Source organism: Peromyscus californicus, unplaced genomic scaffold (assembly GCF_007827085.1).
Source record: "Peromyscus californicus insignis strain IS unplaced genomic scaffold, ASM782708v3 Scaffold_17__1_contigs__length_78620276, whole genome shotgun sequence".
NCBI classification, from domain to species: Eukaryota; Metazoa; Chordata; class Mammalia; order Rodentia; family Cricetidae; genus Peromyscus; species Peromyscus californicus.
In genome coordinates this window covers 15,196,789-15,217,424 of record NW_026294469.1, presented here as the reverse complement: position 1 = coordinate 15,217,424, position 20,636 = coordinate 15,196,789, and the positions used below count along the sequence as shown (strand labels likewise).

Here is a 20,636-nt window from a genome sequence, read left to right as displayed (position 1 = left end):
TAAGATGGCCAGTGGCAGTGGCGGCTGCAGAACGCATGTCACGTGGCAGAGCTGGCCCAAGAGTCTGAATAGTAAATGATGACATCTGCACAGAGGGGTTGTTCAGAGCAGGGGACCGGAGCCCAAGGCGATGTAAAAGAGGTCTAGTAGGAGGTGGAGACTCAGGTAGGTAAGAAGAGCATCGTGGGGAGAAAGCCAGTCACATATGCTGTACCAGGACCTAAGTAAGGTGAGATGAACTTGGAGATGATGGTGAGCTAGCATGGAGACCTAGATCCCAAGTATGATGGGAGATCTTTGCAGCATTTGGAGGCAGGTGCTAATAAATATAACCAACACAGTACTCATACCTAATTAACATGAAACAGGGTATCAGACAATAAGAAGCTAAGAAGGACAAACACTCAGTGGACAGCCCTGTATGTGGTATCAGAACCCAGGCAGAAAGAACAAACAGAGTTATCACAAAGGCATAGGCACAGAGACTGTGGTGAACGAGGAGAATACACTTACCTAGAGATGCTTTGACATGAAGTCAAAGCCTAAGCGGAGGAAAGAGAACATTCAAATAGTAAGAAAAGGTCAGCTCCAAGAAAACCAGAGGCAGAGAGGGAAACAAAGGCAGAGAGTAGCCTGGACTGACGTGCTACATAAACAGGGAAAAGAAGACATCCCCGGAGAAGGCCTGGTGGACCGGACAGCCAGTGCTCTTAACCAGTTCGAGCATTCTGAGGAAAGTTTCTCTTCAGTACAAGGAGTTAACAACAAAGATGAAATGTTAGTTACATGCAACATGACTAAACAAAGACACCAAGAAAATAAAACAAAGAAAAAGAGCTCCTCACTGCAAGCTAAGACTTAAAATTACAAGTGTTCTTAAAGCCCTCTTGGACATTCATCAAGAGCAACCACATCCTAGACTATGAAACCTCAAAATGTTGTTTTTAAGAGATGCCATGATAAATGAAGACCCCAATGGGAATAGGAAGAAGCAAAGTGCTAGTGAGGTCCCCAGAAGTCCACAAAGATACCTCCACAATAGACTACTGGCAATGGTCAAGAGAAAGCCCGAACTGACCTACTCTGGTGATCGGATGGCCAAACACCCTAACTGTCGTGACAGAACTCTCATCCAATGGCTGATGGAAGTGGATGCAGAGATCCATGGCCAGGCCCCACGGGGAGCTCTGGGAGTTCAATCGGCGAGAGAGAGGAGGGATTGTATGAGGCAGACATGTTGAGACCATGATTGGAAAAAGCACAGGGACAAATAGCCAAACTAGTGGAAAACCATGAACTGTGAACCAATGGCTGAGGAGCCCCCATGGAACTGGATCAGGCCCTTTGGATAAGTGAGACAGTTAATGAGCTTGAACTGTTTGGGAGGCCCCCAGGCAGTGGGACTGGGACCTGTCCTTAGTGCATGAGCTGGCTTTTTGGAGCCTGGGGCCTATGCTGGGACACTTTGCTCAGCCTGGGTGAAGGGAGGAGAGGACTGGACCTGCCTGGACTGAATCTACCAGGCTGAGCTGAATCCCCAGGGGAGTCCTTGTCCTGGAGGAGGTGGGAATGGGGGGTGGACTGGGGGGAGGGGACAGGAGGAGGGAGGACAGGGGAATCCGTGGCTGATATGTAAAATTAAATTAATTATAACATTTAAAAAAAATAAATAAAAGAAGTACATGGAAAAAATAGTTATTTGACCATTATAGAACAAAAGTAGGAGTTGATAAAAGAAAAACAATAGAAAAATCATTAAACTCCTGGAGATGTATAACAGGAAATGTCAAAAAAATTATAAAACATGCACAGACCTGAATAAAATGAAAATACAGTAGATCATGTGGGCATAGTGAAAACATGCTGAGAAAAAGTTTACAACACTAAACTGCTAAAATTAAGAGAAATATACACAATTTCTAAGTTCTCTGTAAATGGAAAGAAGGGAAAAATAAATCCAAAGCAATAAAAAGAAGGGAAATAACACAGATAATAGAATTTAAAGAATCAGTGAAATAGAGAACAGAAACATGGGGGAGTGGAAATCAATCAAACAAAAATCTGGTTCTCTGGAAAGTCAATAAAATTGATAAGGCTAGCAAAGACAAAAGAGAGAAGGTTCAAATCACTACTGTCAGAAATGAAGGATTGCAGATACTGTGGTCATTAATGAGATAGTAAAAACAGTAAAAGAATACTATTAATTTTATGCTCACAAATTTGCTAACTTGGAAGAAATGAAACAGTTCTCAAAAACTACAAACTCCTTGGGATGGAGAGATGGCTCAGAGGTTAAGAGTAGAGGACCCTACTCATCATTCTCAGACTCCCCACTAACTCTAGTTCCAGGAAGCTGATGCCCTCTTCTGGTCTCCATGGGCATCAGGCACACAAGGAGTACAAAAACATACATGCAGGCAACACCCGTACACATAGAATGAAAATAAGATATCATTTAAAAATACCCTAAAAACTCTTAAGTTCAACCAAGATAAAATAGACAATATGAATAATCTTAAAACTATTAAATAAATTAAAATTTTAATTTAAAAATTCTTTAAAAGCAAATCTTTGGACCTTTACCATTTCGCTGGAGAATACTAACAAATATTTAAGAACTAACACCACTTCAAACCAGACTTGATGGCACATGTATGTAATCCCAGCACTTAGGGGGCTAAGGCAAGAGGATTGCAAGTTCCAGCCAGACATGTGTGTGTGTGTGTGTGTGTGTGTGTGTGTGTGTGTATACACATACAGAGAGAGGGAGAGGGGGAGAGAGAGAATCTCTAAAACCTATAGTCAATACCAACCAAACACCAATTTCCTACACTTCCAGAAAATACAAGGGAGGAAACTGCTAATATACACGACGGGGCTACCATGACCATGCTACAAATCAAAGTAAAAGTGCGAAAGCACAAAACTTAGACCAATTCCTCTCATGAAATTTGCTATAAAAATTCAAAAGAGCAAATCAAACTGTTTAATACATAAAAATAATCCTAACAAGACTTACAAGAGGTATGCAAGAATAATTCAATATGCAAAATTCAGTTACTATAACCCACAACATTATAGGATAAAGATTGTATACTAACTGACACAGAAAAAAGCAGTTAAGAAAATCTAGCATGCAATCACAGTAAACACTAGGAATTGGGCAGGAACTAGTGATGTGCAGAAGCTCAGGAATTTGGAGCAAGACTGGGCAACACAGTGAAATTCCATTTCTTAAAAAGGGAAGTAAGAAAAGGGGCTAGAAATAGAAAGAAACTTCCTCAATACCATAAGGTACCTAAAAACACATCTACAGTCAACATTACTGATGGCAAACTGAACACATCACACCTAACATCAAAAAACTGCAAAGGTGTCATTTCTCACCATTCTTATTTACATAGCACTGAAAGTTGAGCCAGAACCATAAAGGAAGAAAAATACACTTTCTGCAAAGAAAATAATACATGTGTCTCTATTTGTAAATGGTATGACTGTGGACAGAGAAGAATCCCAAGAATCAACAGCCAAACCCTTACAATTTATCAGTAAATTCACAAAAGTTGTTGGAATTAAGATAGAAATACAAAGCTCAATTACATGTCTATATATTCTGAAAAAAAACCACAAAAACCAAATTACTATTAACAATTGCTCCTAAAGATTAAATATTTATGTGTAAATATGAGAAAACTTGTACAAGATCTACATCCTAAAAGTTAAAAACAGCTCCTAAAGAAATTAAACATCTAAGTAATTGGAGACATACTGTGATAGATTTTTCTGAAAATATTTGTTGAGCCCAAAGAGACTGAACTTTTGCTGGACCTCAGCAAAGTTAATAACATGCCTTGAGGTCATTTTTAAGACTATGTACTGGGCCTGCTATCTTACTGTTTGCTCAGCCTGTTGAAGTTTAGCCTGCTTTTAAGAGAACAACGAAACCAAACTTGCTGTGCCTTAGATGTTCCATGGAATCAGTTTTTACAACCTAAGCTAGATGTATATATAGCCTTAACCTTAAGTTATACAGTTTTCCATGCCCCAACCCAGGATAATGTACATGTGCATTGTGGTAATCATTCACAAAAAATAGCCAAAACATTGAAAACAACCTTAAACAAAACAAATATCCCATAAATATTGGAAGCAATATGTGATATAAGTTGATGACATATTTTTGCAATTTTGAGTGCTTATTCTGGAATTCCGAATCCTATGGAGTCAGTAAAGTAACCCCTTTCCTTGTAAGCTCTGCTAAGAGCTCTGTAGGGAACACCTTGATCCTTTCCCACACCACATTTTCTGTGCGCTTCAGTCAGTACAGAGCAAAGCCCTTTCTTTGAGTCAGACAAGACACAGGAAGAGAAGGGGACAATTCAAACTGGGCATCATTCTTGGTCAAACTAATCCAAAGGGAGGTTCCTTTATTATCATTTGTTAATGTGTCGTCAAAGCAACAAATAACCACATTAATGGATGGGAAGATACAACACAGCAAAGATTTTTAGTTCTTCCTAAACATTGATCTATAGTTTAATGAAATACCTGCTAGTATGTCAGTAGTGTAAGTAAATTTGTAGGAACTCTGTGAGTTTGGTCCCAGATTTAGGCACCAACCACATGAGTTGTGCAACTCTTGGAAGAGGTAGCTTGACCACTTGGGAGTCAGGAGATGGCTGGAGCTGTGATGAGACAGCAGCCCTGGAGGGTAGCCGCTTAGGACAACTCTGACGGCTGGAGGGCGAGGTATCCTGGATACCTTGAGCCACTTGGGGCAGCTCTGCCCTGGAGGGGAAGTTTTTCTGACTGCTGGGGAGAGTCAGGCCTGGAACTGCTTCAGCAGGGAAGGGTATCCTGACTGTTCAGGAGAGTCAGGCCTGGCGCTGCCAGGACAGCTCTACAGGGAAGGGTATCCTGACTCTTCAGGAATCAGGCTCTACCTAGTGTGACTGGGGATGGTCTCCCCGTACGATATAGCAATCCTGCTCCTCTCCTGGAGAGCCGCTACAGCTGAGCTTCTTAGCAGCGCTCGCTTCTCTGGCCTAAGATGTTGCTTCTTTTGCTTCACTCTGCAAAAGGGGAAACCCCTGCAGAAACGTAGCAATCTCCTCCAGCTCTGGAGAAAAGTGTTACTTTTTCAGCTCTTTCAGCTGTCCCTTGCTCTGTCCACTGAGGGATGTCTCAGCAAAAATCTTCAGTTCAGCTCCTCCTTGCTCTGGCCACTAAGAGATGTCTCAGCAAGGATCTTCTCTACACCAGTGAACGAAGATCTTCACACCCAACCAGGGAGGTTTATAAATAGGATGTCTTGGGGGCAGAATCAAGCAGTGATTGGTTAGATTTCTGCCCAGGGATTGGCCAGTTTTGAGGGCTAGGAACAGAGATGGCACTGATTTCAGAGCCAAACTGTGTTTCTTTCACTGGCCTTTCTTGGCTTTTTGACACTGCCTCTAAAGCCAGGGCACATTTCTTTCACTGACTCGGATTCTAGGGATCAGGAGTGTTTCTTTGGCACTAGTTTCAGAGTCAGGGCATGTTTCCTTGGTTCTGGGTTTGGGGATAAAGTGTTCATTTCTCTGGCTCAGATCCCAAACCCAGGCTGTGTTTATTTCCCTGGTCCTGGGCCCCAGGGCCAGGATTCTATTGTCCTTCTCTGTGAGTGGTTGGTTTCACAAGTCAGTTGGCCAGGGGCAGAGATGGCTCTAATTTGAGCCAAACTGTGCTTCTTTCACTGGCCTTACTTAGCTTTTTGACACTAATTCTAAAACCAGGGCACATTTCTTTCACTGACTCTGATTCTAGGGACCAAGAGTGTTTCTTTGATACTGGTTTCAGAGTCAGGGCATGTTTCCTTAGTTCATTTTTCTGGCTCAGGTCCCAAACCCAGGCTGTATTTCTTTGCCTGGTTCTGGGCTCCAGGGTCAGGGTGGGTTTTTTTAGCCAGCCCCTTTTCCCTACAAGTAGAGTTTTTTGTTTTTGCTTTACCAGCATTGACATGCTTGTGTCAAAATTATTACAGAAAGGACTATCACTGTTCTTTTTGAAAAGTAAGAACAAAGTGAGAAGAGTCACTACTCAGTATTAAGGTTTTCTATACTATACATGAACAGTAATAAAGGCTGAGGGACAGGCAGGCAGAGCAATGCAAAATAGGAACCCAGAAAGGGCATACAAATATGCTCCTATTGATTTCTAACAGAAACATAAAAAAGATTTCTATAAATTGCACTGGTGTAAGTGGACATCAATAAAAAAATCTCAACTTAGACATGCTTAGTAATACAAAAACCAACTCAAATCGATCATTGACTAAAAAAGAAAAAAAAATGACATGCTCATCTAGTTAAGGTTAAAAGTGTTTAGACTATGGAAGATCCTGAGGATAATGAAGCAAGCCACAGAGACAGAGGAAAGTATTTTACACTACACATTCAACAAAAGATCTATATTTAGAACATATATACAATCTCAAACTCAGAAAAAAAATGTCTAAACATTCTGGTACAATATGGCCAGAGGAATGCAGTCAGTTCCAGTGAAGATATAGACAGGAATAAGAACATGAAATAATTTCCATTATTATTGACAATTACAGAAAGAAAAATTAACCTAGACATTACTAAATGCCCATGATATTCCTAAAATTAAAATATACAAATCTGGAAGCTAGAATTCAGAACACCTATATTTATTGCATTGTTGGTGGGAATATAAAATGCTACAACCTTTTTTGGAATGTGGTTTCTTATAAAACCAAACACATTTAATCCCAAAGAAATCAAACTTTCATGTGCATATAAAAACCTATACTTGAATGTTCATAACAACTACATTTAAAACCGTCAAAACTGACAAGCACTCCAGTGTTTTCCAGTAGATGACCAATCTAGCACCTCTAGACCAAAAGGAATACAACAAAAATGAAAACATACTACAACACAATTGGAATGGCTTCAAAGAACTATGCCAAGGAGAAAGAACCGATCTTAAAAAAGTCACAAAATATATGACCCCGTTTATAAAGCTTTCTGACAGGATGCAATTCAGTGATAGAGAACAGATTAACAGGAGTTTGGGATTCGGGAAGTGGGTAGGAAAGAAAGTATCTGTGCTGAGGTTGGGATGATGGATCAGATTGTCCAAGTGTTTGCTGCTCTTCCAAAACACTGGAGTTTCATTTCCAGCACTCATGTCATGCTGATCACAACCACCTGTGACTGCAGGTCTAGGGAAATCACCATTCTTTTCTAGCTTCAAAGAATACCTAGATTCATGTGCATATACACATAATTTTTAAGTGCAAGTAAAGTAGTATAACACTTGCCTACCATGTGCAAGGTGCTAGTCAATTCCAAGCACCTCAAAAAACAAACCAAAACAAAACAAAAATAAAACAATCCTTGCAACAGAACTATTTAGAAATTTGACTATGGTAATTGTGAACAAATCTACAATGAATACATGTAAAACTGGTGATCTCTGTACATAACAGACAAATTCTATGAATGTTAGATTCCTAGATATACTATGACTGTACTATAGTTAGTCAAAATATTACCATCACTGGACACTGTAAAGGGTGGATAAGGTCTCTCTATATTCATAACAACTGCAATAAAATCTATAATTATCTTAGAATCAAAAGTTATTCTTTTTTAAGAAATAAAAAAATCATCTTTCTACTTTATTTCTGTGATTCCTAGAGTTCTATATTAGAATAAAATTCAAAGTTTATCAAGTCTGATACTAATAAAAAAGTAAACACTGACATAAATAGGGCCAAGGAAAAACTCATTCTTCAATAAGAATTACATGTGATAATCAATATAAAACCACTTTGGGAAATATAAAGTAGCTATTGAGTATCATGCAATAGTGGATGGAGGCACACTCCTCAGATGCACCTTACTATAGTGGTGATAATTCCAGAGCAAAAGTACGTTTGAAGAGTTCCAGTGAGTCTCCCCTGCAACACTGCTATGGTTTTAATATGCGTTGTCCAAAGTCCCATGTGTTAAAAGTGTGGTCCCCAATCTATGTTACCAGTGAGAATTGGCAATAATTTTACAAGGTGAGGCCTTGTGAGGCATTAGGTCACTGGGAGTAAGCACTTGAAGGTGAGTGTTTGGGCAATACAAAATCTTTTTATAAAAGTCTGTTTCCTAAGACTAACGGCTAGAATGACACTGTCTTAGTCAGCGTTCTATGGCTGTGAAGAGAACCACAACCACAGCAACTCTAAAAAGGAAAACATTTAAGTGGGGCTTGATTATAGTTTCAGAGGTTTAGTCCATTCTCAGCATGGCAGCACACAGGCAGACATGGTGCTAGAGAAGGATCAAGAGTTCTACATCCAGATCTGCAGGCAGCAGGAAGAGAGAAAGCCAATGGGTCCAGCTTGAGCTTCTGAAACTCTAAAGTTCACCCCAAGTGACACTCTTCCTCCAACAAGGCCACACCTCCTAATCCCTTTAAACAATGCCACTCCCTGGTGACCAAGCAGCATTTGAATCTATAAACCTGTAGGGATGATTCTTTTTTTTTTTTTAAGCTGAGGATCAAACCCAGGGCCTTGCACTTGCTAGGCAAGTGCTCTACCACTAAGCTAAATCCCCAACCCATGGGGACGATTCTTATTCAAACCACCACAGACATCAAATGTATTAGTAATATTCTGCTCTCAGAATGAGTTGTCTCACCTATAGATGCATCCCATATAAGGTTTTATCTCACCTGGCCAGTTCTTTAATTAAGTTGGCAATGCGTCTTTTGTCTTCAAGACATAAATCTTTCAATGATGCCCTCTTCATGCCTCCCTTGCAGACATTCTAGAATAAAACAGCTTCTGGTTAAATTTTTTTTTTTTTTTTTTTTTTTTACTAAAAACAATTTTTAAGCACTTTTTGAGAAATTTATCAAATTAAAAATGGAAAGTGAAATTTCTTAGAAATTATTTATCTGGTTGACTATCCCATTTTTCATTTAAACCTACTATGAATTCCAAACATGCTCGGGAACTGATAACAAACCAGACAACATCATGGAAATGCACAGAGATGAACTAAAAGATACGCCTGCTAAGCACTAGAGAACATTTCCCTTTCCCCTGGAGAATGCGTGGGTGACACTGGAAGACACTGAGATACCTGACGCTGTAGCCCAAGACCGTTGATATAAGATACAGGGAGGCTGCCGAGGAGCCACTAGTTGTTGAGCTTTAAAAACTCAGAATTCTGAAGGGCCAGATCTAAGAAGAACTGGAATTTATCTCTAGTGTTTATCACATGCCAAGAACATGATAAGTACTTTTTACCTGTTACTCCATCTCATGTTCACAGCAGTACAATTAGGCAGGCCTTGTTTCAGCTCTTCATTAAGAGTACACAGATTGGCCAGGGTTATAGCAGCTACATAATAGAATGGGGTGCAAAGACAGATTCCAGGCTGTGCTCTTAAACACTATGCCATTCTGTTTTTGTAGTACAATTGTTCTCTCCAGTACTGTAACAACTTCAGAGGGATCTTTAAAGCCATGAAATTCAAGGAGTCACAAGAGAACCCTAGTTAACACAGAATTCTAGATGCTGTATATAGTATATATACTATAGCTATATAGTATATACTTGTTAGTCACCATGTGGATGCTGAGATTTGAAACTGGATCCTCTGAAAGAACAGCCAGTGCTCTGAAATGCTGACCCATCTCTCCAGTTATGTCTCTCAGTTAAAATGATTGAATAAGTGATGACAGGTTAAAGAAAATTTTAAAATTACTATATACAGCATCAAGAATTCTCATGAATATACTGAAGAGCAAAACACTTAATCCTATAGTACATATTGTATGAGTGTTTATATAAAGTTCCAAACATATAAAACTAAACATTGCTTAAAAATAAAAATACATTGCTTGAAGTAAGACAAGGTTTTGAAAACTACACCTGAAAGCCCAAGTTAGTTTACTGTATATGTTTATAAATGAAAATTTATTAAAAGAAAACAACAACAACAAAAACCCACCAAGTCAATCACTTAGAGATTCCCTAAGATTCTTTTCACAGCACAGGGGTAAAGCTGTGTAACTGAGATGGACTCTTTTGGTCTGTAAGCCAGAGAGCAAGCCAGCGAGCAGCATTCCTGCAGAGATTCTGCTTGAAGTTCCTGCTTAAGTTCCTCTTCTGTCTTCCTTCTTGGACTATGATCTGGAAGTGTGTGCTAAATAAACCATTTCCTCCCCAAGTTGCTTTTGGTCAGAGTGTTTTATTACAGCTACAGAATAAGAATGGAAACTGTATAAATGAAACGATATGACAGCTCAAAGAAGTGTACTTAGCTAATGGCTTTCATTTATGCCCTTTCTGGCTGCACTACAGGGCTCATACCAGCATCAACTAGTAACAGCAGAAACACTGCAACTCGCAATGTCTATTCCTAATGCCATCCAAAAAAGACACATTGTTCTGGGGGTCACTATCAAATCCTGTTCTCTACTAGACAACCATCAGTAATGATACCAAAAATATCTCCAGACTACACATTAGGAATTGTGAAACATTTTCTCTAACTAGTCTGAAAGTAAAAACATGGGGTATTTGGGGCTTTGTGGGGTGACAGTCACTATAGCAACTCTGTGACTCTATAAAAATCATTCACAGACAATACCTTAAAAAACAAGCATACCTGGGAAAAAGAAGAAAAGCATTTACCAAACAAGCTGTTGTGTAGCTGCTTCCTCCAAAATGAAGCCCTATTTTTATGGGATGTAAGATGTCCAAGACTCAGGGCGCTACAGAAATTTCTAAGGCTCAGAAAGGGCCACTCAGAAAATTACATCACTCCCCCAAAATTCTAAAAGCAGGACACAGTTTCTGAGGACAGGGTTGCTGCCTGCAAGTTGAGTAGGGACCTCCAGGGTATAGTGGGGGTAGATTTTGGTGATGTAACTGCCTCGGAGTCACCCATGTTCACGTAAGTATTCCAGTAAACTCACTGATTCACCCAGCTAGATTGGGGCAAAATAGTTTTAGTCTGTTGTCAGTATCTTGTCTGGGTTGAATAGCAGATTGATTAGTTCTTCCCAGAAAAAGTTACACAACATAAGCAGAAGGAAGATTCTGCCCATGAACCATAGATTACAAACACTGTCAACTTTGATTGAGGAAAGAAATTCACCAATAGTTATAGCATTACAATAAAGTGAATTTTATTTGAAATATAGTGGTTAAAACAAGCAGATAGAAAAAGACTTAAGAATGTGTAGGTTTATAAAGACAAAGAGAAAGGTAAAACTAGCCACTGGCCTATAAAAAGCAAGAACTGTTGGCAGGGGAGGTAGTTCAGTAGACAGAGTGTGCTAGCTAGCACTGTAAAAGGTAGGATCCCCAGAGTCACATAAAAGCCAGGCAGGCAATGATGGCCACCTCCAATCCCAGCAGTTAGGAAGCAAAGACAGAAGATCCCCTAAGAAAACTGGCTAGCTAGACTAGCCAGATTTGGCCATCTCTGGATTCAACACAATACCCTGCCCCAATGAATAAAATAGAGAGGAAATGAGGAGGAAACTTGATGTCAAGTTTAGGCCTCCATATACACCAATATGCATACATGGACAGGCATAACACATACATATGCAAAACAGATAACAAAAATAAACAATATATAAAGAAAGAAAAGCAAGAGTTTTGCTGCAGTCCCAAAGGCAAGGAAATCATGCACTCAAGGCTCAAGACTCAGTTACATAGCAAATTCAAGGTCTACCTGATATATACAAGACACTGGCTCAAAAAAAAAGTTTTGTTTTGTTTTTCTAAAATACAGAACAAAACAAACTCTAAAATAATAATATTATTTTCTAAGTGAAAGTCATAATAGTGCAGGCTGATTTTCCTTACATAAGCTCATATTAATATAAAAGTATCAGCCATCAACTAATAAAGTTTGAAACATAAAAACATAAAGGATACCTAACCACAGAAATAGTGAAGTTGACTTACTAATAAATGCTAGAAAAAGGCAACATGTAAAATTTAAATCTTTTGAGACACAGTAAGATAATACATTTCCTTAGCTAAGGCTTAGAGCACATCTCTACATTTTGGAACAAACTCTCAAGAAGTCCAGGTATTTTATTCTGCTACTTAGCATTATCAAGAGTAACAAAAGTTTTTGAGTTTTCTCTCTGGGTTCCGCCAAGCCCTGACAGTCCCTTGGCCCACTTATAAAATAAACATACAGACACTTATATTATTTAAACTGCTTGGCCATTAGCTCAGGCCTATCATTGTCTAGCTCTTACTCTTATATTTAGCCCATTTCTATTAATCTATACTTTGCCATGTGGCTGATGGCATATTGGTACCTTACATCTTCCTTGTCCTGGCGGTGGCTCCAGCAGTCTCTCCCTCTGCCTTCCTGTTCCCTCAATTCTCCTCTCTGTTAGTCCCGCCTATGCTTCCTGTCTGGCTACTGGCCAATCAGTGTTTATTTATACAGAGCGATATCCACAGCATTTGTGTCTTCTACAGACACAAACAGACCATCTTTTAAAAGTCTATGTCTTTATGGAGCAGCATCTATAAAAACTAACAAGCTGGGGAGACAGCTCAGTCAGTAAAGTGCCTGTCACTCAAGCATGAGAACCTGAGTTCAAATGAGGACACAGTAGCACTTGCCTGTAACTTTACAGGTAGAGGAGGTTATAAAGGACAAAGACAGGTGGATCCTTAGAGTCTGACCAGGGCAAGCTCTGCTGGGTTCAATAAGAGATCTATGTTACAAACAAAAGATGCTCCCCCATCCCACCCCCCCAAAAAACCAACGAAGTAGAGTGATAGAGGAGTAGAGGATGAGGAGATACCTAACTTCTGGCTTCCACACATGCACACATGTATGCACATGTACATACCCATCACTACCCCACCCCACCCCTTGCACGTACACACACACACACACACACACACAGACAAAGTATATACCCCCCCCAAAAACCAAAGAAATAAGAAAAAGATTACTGACCTGTTCAGCTGCTGAATCTCCTGCACCTTTTAAAGACCCCGTGGAGATGGAAGCATCAGTCACCCCGGAAGTCTTAACTTTAACATCAACTTTTGGATTTATCAACTTGAGTCTTGATCTTGTACCTCCTTCTGAGGAAAGTCCTAAGAATGTTCATTAAATAAGACTTCAGAATTTAATCTTCTTACTTGATTCAGCTTCCCCACACTCCTCATTAACTATCTCTTGTTAACCTGTACTTTATGAAATCTGATGAGAAAAAAATTTATAAATTTCAATTTAAAACCTGTGCGCATGCGCACTGGTGTGCATACAATCACAAAAATGTTATTTATAGAAAATTCAATAATTCAGTTATGTGATATGAAGATTTGTAAGTCACATTAAAAGCAATAAATTACAACATACTGAGATAACATCAAACATGGAAGAATTAGAGTATTTTCACCCTGAGTACCTTCAAATGATTCTGCTTGACTACTCACACAATTGAACAATCAGGAAGAATAAAGACATTTGTATTTAACCTGGATTAACTTTTCATATTTTCTTTTGAGATATAAGATGTAAATTTTCAAAAAGAATCTCTTCTCTTTAATAAATGAAGCACTTTATAAACCATAAATGCTGACTCGCCCAAACAGGCCCTAAGAAGAGCCAATGTTTCAAATCTTAAGAGGATGTAGTCTAATATTCAAAAACACTTGCCTTTTAAATTTGTTTATTTTTAATAACATTCAAATGATTGTTACATATCTAATTGCATATACAAGGTTGTCTCAATGTTTAATTTCCTCCTAGCACTTAAGAAACAAGGGAAGTTTCAAGAACTTTAGCATAGATGTCATACCTGGAACATAAACTACTGATTGTTCTTCATCAGAAACTGTGGAGGAGAACATCAAGGAAAATAATCATAAAACATCATGAGATATCTATGTGTATCTGTAATAAATCTTCATCTCTTTTGACCTGAGAATTTATAACTTACTTAAAAAGAAAACTAGAAAAATAATGAACATTTTACAAAAGTTCAACTTTAGATAGTCATAACCTTATGTTTAGAGAAAATGTTGGAAGCCATGGTCCATGAATCTTCCTTCACACTTGTTCCCAAATAGGATACTTTAGTGATACACATTCTATTATGTTGCTTTCCTTTTTCAACAAAAGGAGTTAAGCACCAGGGAGAAGCTGACAGTTATTTTAGTCAAAAAGAATAAATAATTCCAAGATAGGCATTAGCTTTGAAGAACAAACAATGTTTTAGGGCAAGTCAATCATTCAAACACAAATGCAATATTTATTCTTCGGTAATACATTCATGAAATGTCCCAAGAAGCCCTACTATAGAAGATGTGGGAAAATTTTAAGACAAAAAAGAACAATTTTGAACTTCAAAAGGAGAAATTCAGAAAATATATTTTTTCCTGTAGCAATATATGTAAATATATATATATATATATATATATATATACACACACACACATAAAGCTCTCTTCTGCTTTCTTATGATAGTTTTTTCTGTAGCAAATATATACATGTAAATATATTTAGCTCAGTCTCAAATATATGTATATATAATATATACATTTGCTACAAATATGAGTTTTTTTATATACATAGATATGTATGCATATATATGTACTGTATATATGTATATGCACACACACACACACATATACATATACATACATTTACTACAGAAAAAGAAACATCACAAGAAAGTTTTCTTCCTAGAGGATCCTATTAAATCTGTCTAAATCCAGATATATCTACAATTTGGTAACATCCCAGGCAAGAAGCACATAAACAATTTTCTGTACAAATGATATGGAAAATTCCAAAATTTTCAGTTCAAAAAATGTTTTCAAAGATTTCTAGATACCACAATTATTAACCACAGCCATGAGGAAAATGTAGCAGGTTCAATAACATATCTATAAAGTCAATAAGAAGGTTAGTTCCAAAGTCAGGATCACAAAGAAAGCCCCAATTAAGCTCTGTGGGCTACTAAAAGAACCCAACGTACTAAACAGGAAAAACAGTTTTTATAGGGAAGAGGAGTTGGGGGCAGGGGAATCGAGAAGAAAATGGGAGAAGCACCAAACTACACACTGTATATGTATGAAATTGTAATTTAGTAATAAAGTAAATACATAAATATTTTATCTCAGTAGAATCCTTGGGATGGAATCTTTTTCCAAGGAATACTAATTAGAATTGCCTAGCAATATGTTGGACTTGGTGATGCAAGGCCACAACTCCAACTACTGGGGCATCTGAGGCAGGAAGAGTTCAAGACCCGCCTGGACTACAGAATGAGTTTAAGGCCAGTCTTGACTTCAGACACTGTCTCCAAGGAGGAGAGGGTGGAGATGTGAGCTGGGCAAGGGTTGGGGCTGAAGAAGGATTCCCTGGCATGAGCAAGGCCCTACGTTCTATCACCCACAGTAACAGAAAAGCAGGAACTCTCAGATGACACCCACTGCCTGAGCTCCTGGGTGGTTTCTCACAGCCTTCTGCAGCACATGTGTGATCTACCACAACTTTAAGATTTGGGTTGATAGGCTAGAATGATGGTACAGACCTATAATCCCAGTACTTAGGGGAAAAAGGCAGAAGATTAAGAGATCAAAGACAGCCTCCACTGCACGAAACCCTACCTCAAATAAAGAAATAAATACCTACAAAAAGATGTTGACTGATAATAAGCATTCTTAGGTTTTCTATTTCCTCAAACACTGCGGATAAGGTTTGACAGTTTTGGAGAACAGAAATTACTGTTTCAAAGAAGCCAACTCTGAATTCACCAATAACAAATCTCTAAATAGCTGTATGAAATAGAATGGTATGTTCTCCTGGGCAACAGAAACCATTCTTCTACTTTATATCCTCTAAGACAAACACAGAGCTTTTATACACAGTGGACACTCGATAAATGTGTGATGTTTGAAATATACTTGAAAAAAAAAACAGGAAAAAAATCAAGACAATGGTACAAAACATGCTCTATAGAACAGTGCTTTTAATTACAAGATAGACATAGGGTGTTCTCCAAGGATGTCCTGGAAACCATGTTATATTTTCTAGATCATTCACAAAAAGTCTGCTCACAACTAGAAGAGAAAAACCTGAGTAGAGAATACGGACCCTACTTAGCTTCATAAGCTGAAACAAACATTTCTCCATTTCTCCTCCTACTTCAATCCTGACACACTTCCAACATTCTTACTCTCAGCTAATAATGTTTCCGATTTCCTTAAGAAAAAAAAACTGTAAAGACCTTCCCCATTTCCCTTCTTGCTACAAAAGTGTTCATGCCCTGATCTAAAGGCAATGGAGCCCTTACACACACACACACACACACACACACACACACAATTACCTTTTTTCCTTTTCTCCCAAGGATATTGCTGCTGATATTTTCGATCCTCTTTCTGTTTAAGCAACCATTTTTTTCTTTTTTTTTCTATTAAGTGTTCCTATTAGCATTTTAAGATTGTTGTGGAATATTCCTTTACACTGTGTGAAGATATGTCACTGGGATTGATTTTATAAAATGCTAAACAGCCAATAGATAGGCAGGATTTTCAGGGCAAAGAGAATGCTGGTAAGAAGAAGGTGGAATTACCAGCCAGGCACAGAGAAAGCAAGAAAGCAGCGTGGGCAGCACAGAGTAAAGGTAATAAAGCCACAAGGCAGAAAGTAAATTAAAAGAAATGGGTTCATTTAAGTTATAAGAGCTTATTAGAAACAAGCCTAAGCTATTGGCCAAGCTTTCATAATTAATAAGAAGTCTCCATGTGGTTATTTGGGAGCTGGCTGGTAGGACAGAAAAATCCACTGACAAATGTTGTATTACTTTTTCACTTTTTTCAAAAAAGGAAAATAAATTCCTTAATCCTACATCCCCTCCAACTACTGCACTACTTTCCCCTTTACAGTTAAACTTCTTATAAGAGACATTCCATTGTCTCCAATTCCTCTCATCCTAATTAGTCATGAACATATCCAATCAAGCTTTCATTCTATCAATCAAATAAAGCTAGTTCTAATGCCTCATATTGGTAAACTTATAAATTAATTCATTCGCTTCTTTGGATTTGATCTGTCAATAGCATTTGATATAAATGACCACTCATTAAAATTTCATTGTGAGATACCACACTCACAAATTTCCTCTGACTTTTATAACAATTCCTGCCCCTTCCTCTTCAACTCCTCCTATCCTGGCCATTCCTTGTCACTTTGGAGTGTCCTAGGGCCTCTGAGTTAGAGATTTTATTCTTTCCTTATTCTACTGGTGATCTGATTCAATTCTCCTGTATTTAAGTACTATCAGTGAGTTGATTTCTGCCAAATTAATCTTTAGCTCAAGCATATCTGCTAAATTTAACACTGACAGACACATAACAGTTACCTCAGATTCAGTAAGTCCACTAGTGAAGTCCTTACTTGAATCTCAAAGACCACCCCTCACATAGCCCTTCTCATACTCCTAGCTGCCCAAAACAAAACACGGAGTTATTCTTGACTTTTATTTTCTATCCCACATTCAGAAAATACCTACAGCCCAACAACTTCTGACTAACAATGGCATATAAATGCAAATCACCTTTTCTCTCACCAGGATTACTGCCATTGCCTCCTAACTGTCCTCTCTTGTTTCCATACAGAACTTGTCAACATTCTACTTTTTTTTTTTTTTTTTTTTTGGTTTTTCGAGACAGGGTTTCTCTGTATAGCTTTGTGCCTTTCCTGGGACTCACTTGGTAGCCCAGGCTGGCCTTGAACTCACAGAGATCTGCCTGGCTCTGCCTCCCGAGTGCTGGGATTAAAGGCGTGCGCCATCACCACCCGGCAACATTCTACTTTTTAAACAGAGGTCAGGCCCAGCCTCTAGGCTTTAGGCCCAGGGGTACAACCAGTGCCCCCATACCCCACCCATTGCAGCCCCAGTTGCAGGCCAGCAGGCAGGACTCCTGCAGTCAGGACTGAAGACCACCATCCCCCACTGGACCCTGTAACCTACAAGCTCCAATCCACCCCCCAAACCCACTCATCCTCCGAAACCACAGCTGATCCCTGACACAGACTCTGCCAACTACGATTGGACCAAGATCTCCAATTGGACCAAGGGTGGCTCCCTGAGACACAGACACCATTTGCACTAATTGGAGGGTAGACTCCAGTGCAAGAATACATTCAACAACATAAAGAGCAATATGGTATCACAAGAACCTAGTTGTCCTACATTAGCAAGACCTGAACATCCCATCATAGAAGAATCAGAAGAAAACAGCCTTAAAAATAATTTTAGGAAGATGATGGAGGACTTTAAAGAGGAAATGAAAAATTCCCTTAAAGAAATTGAGGAAAAGACAAACAAAAAATTGGAAGAAATAAGTAAGTCCTTTAAAGAAAGCCCAGAAACCAAGAAAAAGCAATTAAATATGTGAAAGAAACAGTTCAAGACCTGAAAACTGAAACAGAAGAAATGAAGAAGACACAAACCGAGAGAATGCTGGAAATAGAAAAATCTGAGTAAATTAACAGCAACTACAGATGCAAGTATAACCAACAGAATACAAGAGATGGAAGAGAGAATCTCCAGCATGGAAAATACAATAGAGGAAATAGATTCGTCAGTCAAAGAAAATACTAAAGCCAAAAAAGTAGTAACACAAAATGTCCAGGAAATCTGGGACACCATGCAAAAAGCAAACCTAAGAATAATAGGAGTAGAAGGAGAATACCAACTCAAAGGCACAAAAAATATCTTCAACTAAATCATAGGAGAAAACTTTCCCAACCTAAAGAAGGAAATGCCTATGAAGATACAGAAGGTTACAGAACACCAAATAGACTGGACCCGAAAAAGAAGTCCCCTTGCCACATAATAATCAAACCACTAAAAATACAATATAAAAAAAAAAATATTGAGAGCTGCAAAGGAAAAAGGCCAAGTAACATATAGGCCGACCCATCAGAATAACACCTGACTTCTCAATGAAGACTCTGAAAGTCAGAAGGTCCTGGACAGACATTATGCAGACACTAAGAGATCATGAAAGCCAGCCCAGACTATTATACCCAGCAAAACTCTCAATCGCCATAGACGGAATAAACAAAATATTCCATGATAAAACCAGACTTAAACAATACCTATCCACAAATCCAGTCCTATAGAAAGCACTAGAAGGAAAACTCCAACCCATGGAAGTTAGATGCATTCATAAAAATACAGGCAATAGATAATCCCACACCAAAAAAATCCCACAGAAGGGAAACACACAACACTACAACCAAAAAATAACAGAAATTAACAATCACTGGTCATTAATATCCCTTAATATCAATGGACTCAATCCACCTGTAAAAAGATACAGGCTAACACAATGGATACAGAAACAGAATCCATCCTTCTGCTACAAACAAGAAACACACCTCAACTTCAAAGACAAACACTACCTCAGAGTAAAGGACAGGGGAAAGTCTTTCCAATCAAATGGACTTAAGAAGCAAGATGGAGCCGGGCGGTGGTGGCGCACGCCTTTAATCCCAGCACTTGGGAGGCAGAGCCAGGCGGATCTCTGTGAGTTCGAGGCCAGCCTGGTCTCCAAAGCGAGTTCCAGGAAAGGCGCAAAGCTACACAGAGAAACCCTGTCTCGAAAAACCAAAAAAAAAAAAAAAAAAAAAAAAAAAAGAAGCAAGATGGTGTAGATATCCTAATATCTAACAAAATAGACTCAAACTAAAATTAATCAAAAGAGATTGAGAAGGACATTATTTATTCATCACAGAAAAAATCCATCAAGATGAAGTCTCAATTCTGAACATTTATGCCCCCAAATACAAGGGCATCCACATATGCAAAAGAAATATTACTAAAGCACATTAAATCGCACATCAAACCCTACTTATAGTGGGAGACATCAACTCCCCACTCTCACCAATGGACAGGTCTACCAGACAGAAACTTAACGGAGAAATAAGAGAACTAACAGATGTTATGACTCAAAAGGACTTAAAAGACATCTACAGAATATTCCACCCAAACACAAAAGAATATACCTTCTTCTCAGCACCGCATGGGACCTTCTCTAAAACTGACCACATACTCGGTCACAAAGCAAATCTCAACAGATTAAAAAAAAATGCAATAACCTCCTGTATTTTATCAGACCACCATGCCTTAAAGTTAGAACTCAACAACACCACAAATTACAGAAAGCCTACAAACTCATGGAAAATGAATAATGCTCGACTGAATCACCACTGGGTCAAGGAAGAAATAAAGAAAGAAATTAAAGACTTCCTTATTGGTGAAATTATTAAGGCCACTCCACGTAGTTAAAAGGAGATTTATTTAATGGCGTAACTTACAAATCAAGGGATAGGTAGGTCGCGGAGTCTGGGGAAGGTGTATTGCAGTCCAGCGGTGTTCTCTGGAGCTCTGCTTGGTACACCTCTCCAGTCCAGGGTCCCACAACAGACAGAGAGCCCGCCGATCCAGATCTCGGGTCCCCAGGCGCCTCCTTTCGCCCCGCCTTGTAGGCGTGACAGTTGCCGAAGTCTCAATGGGGGTTGGAACTTCCAGATCAAAGCTGGAATGG

The 20,636-nt window shown here is 38.8% G+C and overlaps 1 protein-coding gene across 6 annotated transcripts in view; it reads right to left on the bottom strand.

Annotated features, from left to right (window-relative positions):
• The window catches only part of Kiaa1328 (KIAA1328 ortholog), a 294,152-nt gene that overhangs the window by 268,141 nt on the left and 5,375 nt on the right, over positions 1-20,636 (bottom strand). For all 6 annotated transcript variants that reach the window (XR_008219044.1, XM_052741683.1, XM_052741686.1 and 3 more), the window contains exons 2-4: positions 13,868-13,903; positions 13,018-13,160; positions 8,737-8,831 (exon numbers count right to left, since the gene is read on the bottom strand). Coding sequence is in view for 5 of the 6 variants with exons in the window: in XM_052741683.1 (XP_052597643.1) it covers positions 8,737-8,831; positions 13,018-13,160; positions 13,868-13,903 (274 nt within the window). In the remaining variant the exon portion in view is untranslated. The remainder of the gene's footprint in view (positions 1-8,736; positions 8,832-13,017; positions 13,161-13,867; positions 13,904-20,636) is intronic.